The sequence below is a fragment of the Monopterus albus genome, unplaced genomic scaffold (genome assembly GCF_001952655.1).
Source record: "Monopterus albus unplaced genomic scaffold, M_albus_1.0 scaffold28.1, whole genome shotgun sequence".
Taxonomy (NCBI): Eukaryota; Metazoa; Chordata; class Actinopteri; order Synbranchiformes; family Synbranchidae; genus Monopterus; species Monopterus albus.
The window spans coordinates 3,463,643-3,477,164 of NW_018127908.1; the positions used below are offsets into that span (position 1 = coordinate 3,463,643).

Genomic DNA, 13,522 nt, shown 5'->3' on the forward strand with positions numbered 1-13,522 from the left:
GGTCAAATTGTAAGCAAGAGGCAGAAAACCACAAATGTACGCACAAAGAGAGCATGAGGGCAACAGCAGGACAACTGCTGAATTATCTAGCACAGTTTTGGTCACACAGCTTTACAGGAAATCAGAAGGATCTCGAAACAGTCTTTCTTGTCTAGCTGCATTGTCAAGATCCTTCAGTAACGCCAGGACAGCTGTCCTTTTTTGCACACGACCATTAGGCACAGCAACAGATATTTATAGACCTTTGTAATGTAACCACACACTTGTAAAGGCTTATTGTTAGGCCAGTGATGTCCCAGTCATCAAAAAAGTGAAAATAAACATAACATAAATGTAGTGTTTAGAACGTAATGGAACGTAAATATATGTAAACAGCTAAAAATATGCAAGCTGGTTAAAATGAGCAGTCTCATCTTATTTTTCATTTCTACTTCACCATATCACACCTACTCAAATCATGTGTACGCATGGTCTAAAGTATGTGTGAGGTGCGCACATCATTCCCATACACTCTGTGTTTATACATTCCAGTTTATGTGTCAGAAAAGGCGTACGTATGGCTTTTGTGTGTAAGCATCTTTTATGAATCTGGCCCCTGGTTTGGAGAACAGGAATGTCTTGATGCTAAGCATTTGTCACATGCTTCCTCTGTGTTAAGCTGGTGCCGAAGTTACTGCATGTAATCTGTATTGCACTGAGCACAGTCTCATTGTAGTAAAGCACTTGAATCCTTCTTGCTTTCTATCAAAGAGCTGCACCTCCAACAAGGTAAAAGATTTAGTCTATTACTGAGTCGGGGAGTTGGCAGCCATTGAAATAAGGCACGTTAGTCAAACAGCCTTATTTTAAGTATATTCTTGTGTGAATAGTGTGTGTACCTGCACTTGTAGAAAACAGAGGGGTGGAGGAAACACAGCTGGCAGAGAGAGAGGTCAGACATAGTGTCCGTTTACAGTACATCTCAGAGGGAATGATCACCTGAATATTAAACAGGCCCAGCAACCTGAGTTTCCATCAGTTTCTTCATACAATTTTCATCCAGCCACTGTTTCTTGTCAACACCTAAACATTTTATTTGACAAAACACTTTGATCTAGATGTTGAAAATCAGGCCATTTGATCCCTGTCTAGTTGTTTGTTGTGAAAACCAGGCCGCTGATGAATACTTCTTGCCTCAATTTCCAAACCAGCAAATTTGCCACTCTGCGCAGCGGACTTCCTACTGATTCTATCTCCCCAATCTTGTTTAATGTTTGTTTATCTGTCTGCCATGCTATTGCCTTTTGTTAGTCTTTAAGATATGGGCAGAGTATCATGTTTTAATGTGATGCAGTTTAAATATCCTTGTTGTTTTAGTTAGCAGCAGGCTGAAGATGGCCTGATCAGGGTCTCACAAAGCTTTGTGACTGCTTTAACATCCTTGCTTATCACATCAACCTTAATTACGGTCAGGAGCTCATTTCCTCTGATCTGACTCATTAGAATAATTCTGGTTAAGAGCTTGTGGTGCAGCATCATCTCAAAGCCTTCACTCGCCTCCAGGGAATCTTCGGTGGAGATACGTTTGAAGTGCAACTCAGGCAAGTGAGAGCTTGACTTGTCAACAGATGAGGTGTACAGTGTAGCTGGTTATAAACCGAAGGGCATGGACACTGTCAGCAGCAGCAGTTACTCTAGGAGTGTACTGGCACAGTGCTGTAAATTTAGAAAGACAGTGTAAGACAGCAGGGCTTCATCTATTCCTGAGATATTCTGTAGTGCTGCATCTCATGGGAGTAAATATCAAAGTGAGTGAGAGGGGAAAAACCCAAAGGTGTAGAAGATGGTGGGCGATGATGCTCAGAAGCTAGCTAAACAGGGGCCAGGTTAGGACAGAGCAGTGCATTAGAAGATGAACTATGCTGGTTACTACTTATGAATAGTTCATCCAGTGCCCTTTAAAAAATACACACACCTCTAGGGGTAAGCAGCAGTCGAGCTGAGGTGTTGCTGTGCTGTCTTTTGACAGCGAGGCAGCATCCTGTGAGAGGGTAACCTTCATAAAAGGCACGATGATGGGCATTGCTCACTACCTGCGGCACAGCCACTTCAATGCAGTACAAGTGTTTGAACAAAGCAAGCCTAGTGTTCCAAATAGGGAATTAAGAGGGTGTTCATGTGTCTCCTAGTCTTTTTGAGCTACAATGATTATGACTCAAACAGCAGAAACAACACACAGCTGGTGTGAAGAGCTCTGCAGTGAAGATGTCAATTCCTGCCTGTCAAGAACTAACCTGCACCCCAGTTTTCTGAATTTTAAAATGCCAGCTACATAATCTAGTCAATAAAGGAATTAGAAAAAAAATCAAAGGTGTGAGATGTTTATTGTCCAGTATGTAGGTAGTTGCACAAGCAAGGTGATCACTTAAACATGTCTTTTGTGTGTAGAGCTTGTAGTTGTAAAGAGAAAATCAAGGTCCAGACTTTTCCTCTCCAGCTCCTGGTAATGTTTGTGAAATAAGATCCCTCCCCAGTGTTTTACCTTTGTGATATAATCTTGTAGGCATCGGGGAGGTAGCAGTTGACGTTCTCCATCTGGAACGGGTCAGCGTCACAGATCTTGTCGTCAGTCCGGCCGTAGTTGGCCGTCTCGATCATAATGACATCACTGCCCGGACAGCGGAGATCAATTGCATATCCTTCACATGAGAGCTCCCTCCTGACCAGCCCGAAAGGCAAGGCTGCACGGCTGAACCCTGACAGAGACAGAGAAAAAAACCTTTTAACACATAAATAAAAAAGGAATTAATGAGTTAAAAGGATTGCTGCTTCAATGCAGTAAGGCCACACATCATGCAGTAAAAATCTACTGGAGCAAAATAAATAGGCAACAGCAGTCCAATATTTACCACAGCTTTAAACAGATGGGCCAGTACACGCGATACAAGAATGGGAAAGACAAAACAACACGTCTCCATCTCTATGTGCTCTCCAATGTTGGCTAAAACATCAAATCTTAATTCACTGGAGACCAACGATAACCTCATAAATTCTTGAGCAAATACAAAGGCTATAGCACATCAGGAAGGCCTCCACCTAGAGAACATCCACCACAGAGCCAAACCCATCTGTACTGAGTATAGTTTGTTTTACAGTCATTCAAGCCACCTCATTTGTTTCTTTTGCTTTACTTGCTCTGTAAAGCAAGACAGAGAGTAAGGCAGAATCCCGGCAGAATGTAGTGTAATATAATCCATAGTACAGCATCGGTGATCGAAGAGGGGACTGTCTGGAGTCCACATGGGAGGAAAAATCTATGCATGGAACACAGCAGATGGGAGTGCAGTCAAATAGCTCTACTTTGGCAGAAAATTAACTATTTCACTGAAATCTGTCCCCCACCTTTTCAGCAACTCACAATGAAATAGGTTATTCCTTGGTATTTCCCTTTTCTAAATGATAAAATGTCATGTCACAAAGGGAGAGGAGCTACAGATATGGAGGTCTGCAAAGCGAGAAAAAAAGCAATAAAAAAGAAAGAAAGTGGAATCCATTATCCGAGGTTAAAGCGAACAAAGTAAAAAAAAAAATTAACTGTCTGCAATTCGGAGAAAACAACTGTGTAAAATCTAAGTAGAACATGCAAATGTGTTCCATTTGAGAAGAGCAAGCAGAGCGCTGTATGAACTGTCAATAACCGCTGTTGTTTGCAGCGATAGTGGGTCCCTGAGGGGGCAGCTACCATTTGTGTTTTCTGCACTGCTTTCTCCTAATTAGCCCTCTTTTCAGTCTGTTACCTTTTCCATGCTCCCATTGGCTCCGAAGCATTGTCAAGTACTAACACCTACCACCCCGGGTTCACTTGGCCCCCTCTCTCCAATTATCTTCACACTTCTGACAGTCAGGGCCTGATGCAATTAGTATTGTTTGAACTGCCCAAAGCTGAAGTGATTCCGGCTTGAATTCCTACCCTGAAACCCCCGACCCACAAGTCTGCTAGTCATTTCGGCCTGCTGTGCCTGGCTCAGTTATAATGATATTTTATGTCAGGCTGTACATGTCACACCAGCACAGAAAAAAACACATCTGTGAAAAATACACTGTTCAGAATTTAATCCTGAAGTCATTACATATTAGGAGAAACTCCAGCACACACTAGTAGTGGTAGTAGCATAACAAAATCTGAAACTAACAGTATAAATTCTCTGGTACTCGGCCACTAGACATTTCATTATAATGCCATGATCTATCTAATGGCCAGTAGATTCTGCTTAGCTGCTCTGTTTATCACCTCATTAGAAGACATCAGTGTAGTCGAACCATAAATGGAGGGCTGTGGGGGTCACTCTATCTATTTCAATAACCACTAGAATTACCCTAGCCTTTCAGAAAATCTGCACAGAATGGTGGTTGATAAAAACAGAGTGAAGTCACATTCCTTATGGAAGGAGTGACATGTTTATCACAGCAGCTGAGGAGCAGACAGACATGGGTTTTAACATTCTGAGCGAAGAGACAGTTGTTTGGCTAAAACACACTCACAGACACACGCATCCAAGTGTCATCTGCCTTCATAACCTCCTTTCTCTGGCTGTCCACTGGCAACTTTGCACATCTATACACCTCTATGGCATGCTGTCAACAGAGGCCTAGCGATTGATTAGGCTTGTGTCTTGCCAGTCTACTCCCTCCTCACCTGCATAGATCTCACTGGTCGTAGGCTAAAACTACATCAATTAGGTGGAGTAACTTAACTGTACTGGCGACCTAAAGAACAAAATGCTTCTTCTTCAAGCTGCAGATAGTCTCAGCTTTATTAACGATTCTCTTTTCAACTTATAAATGGGCAAGTGCTATGCTTAAATCATAAGATCTTAAGCCACAGCCTGTTAAGTTGACTATTTCAGCTCCTGAAATAGTCAACTTAACAGGCTGTGGCTTAAGATCTTTTGATTTAAGCACAGCTCTTATGATTTAAGCACAGCTAAGAAGGTAAAACCTTGTGACAACAAAGGTTTCTGGATCTGGGTGTTGATTTTTTTCTTTCTTTCTTTCTTCTTTTTTTGGTTTAAACAAGGTTTGTGGGATTTGAGGAAAAAAATGGAGATGATTGTTTGTGTGCACAAATGTCAGTGTCTTAGAGAGGCATGAAAAGCTTTTCATCTCGCATTCTGTGTTTTGTTTGACTGCTCAACTTTGCAGTAGTTGAAGACTGCGAAAGAAGGGCATCAGCTGCAGGCAAAACAGCGTCAAGAAAACTAAAGAGAAAAAAGTCCATAACACAATCCCTGTGCGTGAGTGCGTGTGTGCATGTTCAGCAAAAAAAAGAAAGAAAGAATAAAACTATCTGTACCTCTACTTAACATAAAATTACAAAAATCAGTGGCGGTATTGAACACTGCTTTATATTAAGCATTTAGACATATTACCATTGTAACCACTAACTTAGTTATTATTGGCTGTGATTCCTATTCCTGGCTATTTTGACATGAAGCCTTATCATGAATTCTGGTCAGTGAGTGACTGTGAGGAAAGTAGCTTTTCAGATTTCTCCTCCTGACCTGCCTGCTAAGCCATCTCCTGAGCTCAACAGAGCAAACCAAGGGCCAGGGCTGCTTCTCAATGTTGCATTCTGGGAGTTTTTCGTCTTCTGCAGTTGTCAGCCTATAATTCACTGGCGACAAAATACCCCCCACCTCCCCCCTCCGTAATACATATTTTGTTTTCTATCAACACCCTTGAAATTGGAAGTAACACCGCGGCTCAAATGGATGCATCTGAAACCATCCACAAAGTTCCAGTCTGCGGCTTTTAAAACCCTGGAGATGAAAAGAAGAGATAAAGGAGGTTCGGTGTTGAGATATTGCCATTTGGTGGCTGTGAGCGGCAGACCTTAACACACATGGTGAGGTTGATTTTTGCTGCTCTGTGTGTTAGCTCTCAAGAGCACAGTCATGACCAACCTTTAACCCTAGAAACTCCACAGCATCAGGACATCAGACAATGGGAGGAAAAAAAACTGGAGGAATGTTTGATGGGTCTTTAAAAAAAAGGAATGTTTGATCAGTCTTTAAAAAAAACCAGGGCCATTTTTGGAGGATAGACAACGTGGCGAGGGTTGGCACAGACAGAGAGCAAAAGCACTGGTTGACGCTTGTCATCCTCCATTAAGGATCCTTTGACTGGCCATTGTGGTCCTGGAAACGGCAAACAGCTGCATGCAAATAGCCCTGTTTCCCTGAGGCTGGCCCCCATTGTTCTGGGCTTGGGTTTGACAGGGAGGCTTTCTTTGCAGCATAAAGGAGGGTGTAGCCTTTAGTCAAATAAGAGTGCCCCCACCGTGGTCACAGCAAGAGTACTTCAAGATTGTTTGTCTTTTTATGTTGTTTTATTCTCAGTGTTACTGGTAGCCAACGTCTTTGGAAGAAAAGAGCAGACCTTAGAGTCAAGCTTTTCCTCCAAGAGGGGAATGCCTTCATAATCCAATATCCGGAGTGACAGAGTGGTCATATAACATGTTTTGCTTGGGTGGAGTAAAGATTTTCAATAGATATTCATAAAACAAAATGATTAAGTATATAAATAAATAAATACATAAATGAATGAATGAATCTGTTTGAATTCTTAATATTAGGGAACAAACATTCGCTAATGTTTCTTCTTTTTTCCAGCCCTTTGTTCTTTACTGCAGCATTTCTGTTCAATGGAACTTTTAGATTCCTGGCCAAGAAATAATGGCTAAAAAAGAAAATTCAAAAGACCAGTATGGTAACTTTTTATGTGTGAAACAAAACATCCAGTGCTGCCGCCTAAAATGTGCAACACATTTTTTTACAAATGCAGCACATGACCATCCATCAGATGTGAGAGACACACAGGATCAAGGTGGGAGATGAGAAAGGAGATTTGGGATTCACAAAATAACACTTGCTTTTCAAATACAGACAACACCCAGCCATGTCTTCACTATGCCACAACGGCTCATATTTCATTTTAACTGTCAAAAAGCGGCGAAACACTGAAAATCTAGTTGGACATATGGCACCATTTCCCATGACACTTTAGTCCCTGCGCTGGTCCACCTTGCTGGGAATTGTTTCTAAAGACAATGTCAGACAAGACCACAAACCCCGGGGCTACACACGCCTTTCCCAGACAACTGCTATCAGACACTCTTGATTCCGATATAGGTATTCTAAAATAGATACTGGCAATGTAGGACTGAGTCCATTTGTGGTTAGATGAAGCACTCTGAGTCATATCCCTTTTCTCTTTTCTGGTGATACATGAATTCAGTGTTGCCACTTCAAACTCCAAACAACCATTTGTATTCATAGTTATGGCCTTTTCTCTAATTCATCTCCTGACTGCCTTATTGAAAAAAAAAACAGTAGGTAGGAGGAGAGAATCACATGCTCCATGTTGACATGTGTCTCGCTGAAGGAGTTTAAGGGGAAGGATTTGTCATCCTGCTGCAGCTGAGCGTGACAGACGCTGCTGCTGCCTTTTAACTCCTCAGGTGGGTCAATTTAGAAGTAGCTAGATCCTATCCTGCCAGATGCATGCATGTGATATTTTCTTTAGATTTTTCTTTTCTATGGGAGCTGCATGAATTTAAAAGGAAAATCCAGTAGTTTTTCTTCACATGCTGAAATGGCACAGGGCTCTAAGAATAGCGATACTTAACATTTCAAGTTTGAAAGGTAAAATCTTTATGTTTTTACAAACTCAAAAATAGTAATACAAAAGTGTAAGGAATTTATTTAAACTGGTGTTTATCTGCTCTAACTTAATCCACAACCATGAGCTTAAACCGTCAGTTGGTGCTTTTGTCAGGGATCTGCAGCTTCAGGGTCAGTCTCCTACCATGGTATCAATTACGTAGCCTTCATGGGCATATTTAAGACCCTGTTACAGGCTTCTCATTTTAAAACAAATCAGGTGGGAACATAAAAAATCACCTCAAGTTTTCCACCAACTCAGGAAGTTTTAGCATTCGTTATGCTAGGAGCTAGGAGCTTTAGGAGTCTCACGCCGCTGCCCTGATATAAGCTGTTCTGGCAAAGTCACGTTTCCTGAATCTCTAGAACAGAGCCAGTGAGTGCAAAGTTTGAAAGGTCAAAAAAGTTTGAAGAATGTGGAAAAATATCATTTTCATTAAACCTGCAAACCCATTTACAAAGTATCTAACAAACCCACAATGTATACAAAATACTTGCAATGCACAGACCGTTTTGTTTTCATGTTGCAGAAATCACTCTCTGGGATTACACTACACAGAAAATGTTTAAGTTTGGCCACAACTGATGCACAGTCGACATGGTGGATTATCCTGGCTCTGTAGAACAGCCAGCTCAGCTGCAGAAGACTGCAGATGAAGAATTTATCCCACGAGAGTGAGACCTAAGGATAAAAAAAGGGCCAATAGATGTGGAAGCTATGACTGTGTCTTAATTTTGATACAAGAATCAAGGTTTTCTCCTCTGTCGATTGGTTGGATGATCCCTGACCCCTGTGGACGAACATCAAAGAAAGCCAGCACAGAAAGAGAGCTGCACCATTACATTACTAATATATCTAATCCTCTAAACGCAAAGAAGGTCAGTGCTTAATATAAGTCATGACAAAATAATTCAGACATTACTAGATGTAATATCTTCCTTTATTTGGTCCATGGACACATCCCTCGGATTAAAGCAAAGCATAATTCGACACCTTGTATATTCTACTGAGAAAACAACATTTTCATAAAGATACAAATAACTGTCACAAAGACTAAATCTTTGGAAGAAAAAAACTGTTCGGCTTGGAAGATGGAAAGAAAAAATCTATACACTCCCGGGAGAGTGCCATTTTGACAGAATTAGATCATTGATTGTTCAATACCAAACATATTGCTGCATCGGTTTTTGCAGGGGAGTTGATGAAATACGCAGAAAGAGATGAGTTAAAGCAACTCTCTCAAGTGCAATAAGGCTATAGTTTCATAGGTTTGATCTACCCTGAGTGATGCTTAACTCCCCTTAAAGCCCACATTTTACCCCTGCACTTAAACCGCAACTGGATTTTCCGCTCAAGAAAATGTCTCAGAAAAAGTCAGGTAGCTCCCAAGGGTGTAGAAGAGAGGAAAAGGAGGAGGAGGATGTGGGGGCTTGCCTCTATCACATGCTTGCGTCTCTGTTCTTGTTTGCTGGGGCAGAGTCTCCCCATTTCACCATCCTAATCAACCCCCCACCTCCTCAACCCGGCATAAAGTCAAGCCCAGGAGGCTTACTCAGTACGTCACATAGACAGGGTGTCAAGAGAAGCTGTGACTGGAACTTGGATTACATGAATAATGAGAGAGAGACAGGGAAGACTAGGAACAGAGATCAGGGCCTTGAGACGATAATGAACAGACAATTCTGATAAGAGACAAGACTTTATCTTCAAACAGAGCCAATGGTAACCTTTACATAAGTGGCGCTGTCATTTTCACTGGGCAAAGTCAAGTCTGAAGCCATTACAGCATGAAGTAGTGCAATGTGATTTCATAGAATGAAGTTTATGTGCTTCATCGTGTGAAGGCCTCAGTCCTGACCTTCACCACGTGAGGGCCTAGACCACAACCAGTGGTAGAATTTAGTGATGGCCATCTGACACTGATGCTCTGATACAAACATCAAACTCAAAGAGGCATATTCTGCAAACCACAGCTTCAATGCTTCGGTCCCCTGAGTGAATCCCATGAATGGTTTAAACACTTGATACTGCTTCGTAATGCACGACCTTGCTGCGATGCATCAGCAGGTTTGTAGGCGCATAAAATCACTATATAGCCACCCAAAATGATGCACATGTGGGTTTGTCATTGTAGTAGATGTGTGTGTAGTTGTTATTATCATTGCTGCCTTTGTTTGATCACCATCATGGAGCATTCACGTAATTCAGACATTGTTTTGCTGTCTCCTATTTCTCCTATTTATATAACAAACCTTTGAATGAATGAATCGATGTTTGATACAATTGATGAAGTGGTTCGATACTGATTCATTGCTTCATTTGGACATCACTAGTAGAACTGGTTGGGTAATCTTTTGTTTTCTTTATTTAGGTGTGTAGTTTTAAGTTGTAGGTAAAGGTTAGGTATTGTTTGATACTGGACATACATAATTGATCAATGAGCATGCATGTTTGATTAATTTTGTATTGCTAATACATTTTCTCTCGCGTTACCGGGTTTCCTGGTCCACGGATGGGGGCAGTTCTGACAAAAGATTGTTCTGAGAAGGCGACAGGGTTAAATACCTCCCTCTAGGCCTGGACTATACCATGTGCTGGATATAAGAAAGGGGGGAGTTTAGGGGGAATGCGTTGTTTATTTGTTTGTCATTTATGTTAGGATATTATTTGTTTGGTTTAAAAAAACCATTTAGTTGTCAGCAGACTGTCTGTTTAGTGTTTATTAGTTGGTTATTTTGATAGTGTCTTTGGTCTAGCCCTTGTGTGGGTTATTGGTTTGGCCGGCCAATATATGTATGTTCCCCTGTGTGTGTCACTTGTGAGGTCAGTTGGTTTTTGATGTGGTATTGTACAGTTCAGTTTGCAGTATTTTGAGATTCTTTATCTTTTGTTGACCTCTTTTAGGGCCCAATTTATCTGATATTAATGTTGATTGTATTTTTCTCTTATTTTGGGGTTAATAAAAAGCACATTTCTTTGAACTTTAGGCTGTGTCCTTTGACTTACTGTTTGGTCCCTGACACATCTCTACATAAGAAATGTTTCTGACTTTAAGTTGATGCATGAAAAAAGAAAGTTTTGTTTTGCCTCTTTCATCGCAACATACGTTTTTCATCTAGTGAACATGTCATTCCACATTAAAATACAATTTTAATGCAATTAAGGCAGAGTCTGTGCTGGCTTAAATTAATGGGTGATTCTTATCAAGAATGTCTTCAGGAAACATCCTGAGCTCCTGCTAACAATGTTTATCCTGCTGTATCCCACTTTCCAGCATTCATACACTGCACCTGGACTAAGCTTCCAGCCAACACAGTTTTAAAAATCCATACCCGTGCACTCGTGCACAATTTCAGGAAAATAAAGCTGATATATGCATAAGGGGAGACTATCCAAATCCTGCTATGATCTGCAAGGCAAAAGTCACATGACAAGAGCAGCCAAGCTAGCATTACCACTAGCAAGCTAATCTGCTAATATGTGACTACAGTTAGTTACACTAGCTGTAAGATTGATGATTTAATTTAATCTTTATTGAGAAAGATTAAAACAGATGTATTTTAGTGGGAACAAATTATTGAAAATGTTGTAGCCTAGACGCAGCCCATTATATCATTAAGCTGTAGCCTCTCTATCAACTATTTCTCCAAAAATAATTTTTTATAGATTTTTTTTTATTAGACAGCCTACCCACACATTACATTATTTGAGAATCTATGGTAATAGAACTGTAATTCAGAAAGTGGGAAATGATTTATTTTGAAAGGATCCTTCAAATCCTTGTTAACTAACTTTGGATTCGCAATAACTTTGCAGCTTTTTTCTTTTGCTGTAGAGCCATAATACAAGTACAGCTGCATGTTGTCACTATGCAAGTTGCCACTAGCAAGGCTACCAAAAACTAACTTATAGACAGCTATGACAGCCCTCGTCAAACACATGATCTTGTTTTGCAGGTCACAGCAGCCTGTGGAGAGTCTCTCATGCATACATAGACATGGTTCACACACTGTGTATGCATACATGTGCATAGTGTAAAGTGTGACAGGGGAAGCCTCTCTGTTTGGAGTCTCCCTTTACCAGGAAAGTCAGTGAAAGAAACATCCAGGCACATTCCTTGGCAATAAGCCCCTGTTACCTGTGGAACAATGACCACTTTGATTGACTTGAGCATGATGACCTTGCACCATTCCCTTCCATCAGCATTCTGGTCAATGGGAGCAGAAAACAGGATTGCTGATAAGAGATGCACAGATGGGGAGATCTTGAGGACAGACAGTTTCCTGCCCCTCATCTTTGATAAGGCCATTGTGCCTCCCACACTCAGTGGGGATATATGCTACAAGAGGGGGTCAATGCAAATAGTGTAAGGAAAACAAAAATGTTCTTTGTGCTTCACTATTTCTTTGACTTTTTTCTTGCTGCATATTTATTTGATTTCCTGCACAGCAGGAGAGGGCTTCCTTATCTTAGACTGTTTATACCTGTAAATCGGTTGGTGGCCTTTTATTTGCAGGTGACCCACCCTGAGGTGACATTTAATTCCTGCACAAAAAAAAGTGTGCTCATGCTCTATGGCACAGACTCTCAGCCTGAGGAGATTACTAATACAGTGAATGCAACAGAGGCACATTCATGGCCTGTAGTGAGAGCTAGCCTGCAGACACAGGGAGAAAGACTCCCAACACACATTTTTACACTGAATCGACTCATATATGACCATTAGCTATGCACGAGTAAATGAAATACACAAGAAACCACCAACATATTCTCATTCCTGGGGCATCAAACTCGGATGTTTTGTCAAATACCTTTTGCATCGCATACTGACGCTAAAGGGTGCTTTTGGCATCCGTATAGGACACTCAGGGTTTTCAGTGCACAAAAACAACATGGTTGTGTTTAAGCACAAAAAGGATGTATTTATGCTTAGACACAAAAACTACAGGTTTAGGAAAATACAGTGGCTTAGGTTAAAACACTCGCTGATTAAAAACACTTCATTACACAAAAGAATTAAACTCTGCTCTCCTGTGGAAAAGTCTGATGTTTGTTTGATCCAGTATCCACCCCAGCCACCTCCTAAAGCAGACTTTCTCCCCTCAAATACTACTATCTCTTGCACTGACGTGAGTGCACACTCTATTGAAAACCCTGCGTGTCTCATGCGTCAGTATGAGCCACTAAGCGTACTTGACATATCATCAGTATTTGGCACACTGGGAATGAGGACAGGCTGAAACCACTGGTAGATGAAACAAAGAAAAACCAGTTCCATCTCATATTTAAACATCAGTCCCTCTCTGTATTTTTCTTTCTCCTCCTCTAACAGACACATCTGAAATCTGTGCCCACACTAAAACTACACCTTTGAGTCACAGAAAGCCCAAAAAAAGCACATTTAGTATATCAATCATAATTTCTTTTAATTGCCATCCTTTCCCCACTGTGAATATTAGTTTAAAAAAACATTTACTATGTAAATCATAACTAAAAGTGTGAGACCTGAGTCCTTTTGACATTTCTGATATGAAATGAAGAAGAAAGCAGCGAACGCATTATTTTTTCACAGTTTTTACACTGACTACACATAATTGTGGCCTCCCTCTCTTTTTTTTTTTTAACAGCAAGAGGCTTTCTATTCAAGTGGCTTTCTTGTTCTTTTATACTATGTCTTTAAAAGCAAGCTCTCTTTAACAAATTAATGCTTAAAATGTATGTCACGATTAGAAAAAAACAGCTGGCGTGGCTATGCTAAAAAGAATTTACTGCCGCAGGTATTTAGTCAGAGCAACAATCTGCTTTGATTCCCTTAACACAA

At 40.8% G+C, this 13,522-nt stretch overlaps 1 protein-coding gene across 11 annotated transcripts in view; it reads right to left on the reverse strand.

Annotated features, from left to right (window-relative positions):
- adgrl2b.1 (adhesion G protein-coupled receptor L2b, tandem duplicate 1) overlaps window positions 1–13,522 on the reverse strand; it is an 83,963-nt gene that overhangs the window by 46,038 nt on the left and 24,403 nt on the right. For all 11 annotated transcript variants that reach the window (XM_020595697.1, XM_020595691.1, XM_020595698.1 and 8 more), the window contains exon 3: window positions 2,522–2,735. In XM_020595697.1, coding sequence (XP_020451353.1) covers window positions 2,522–2,735 — 214 coding nt within the window. The remainder of the gene's footprint in view (window positions 1–2,521; window positions 2,736–13,522) is intronic.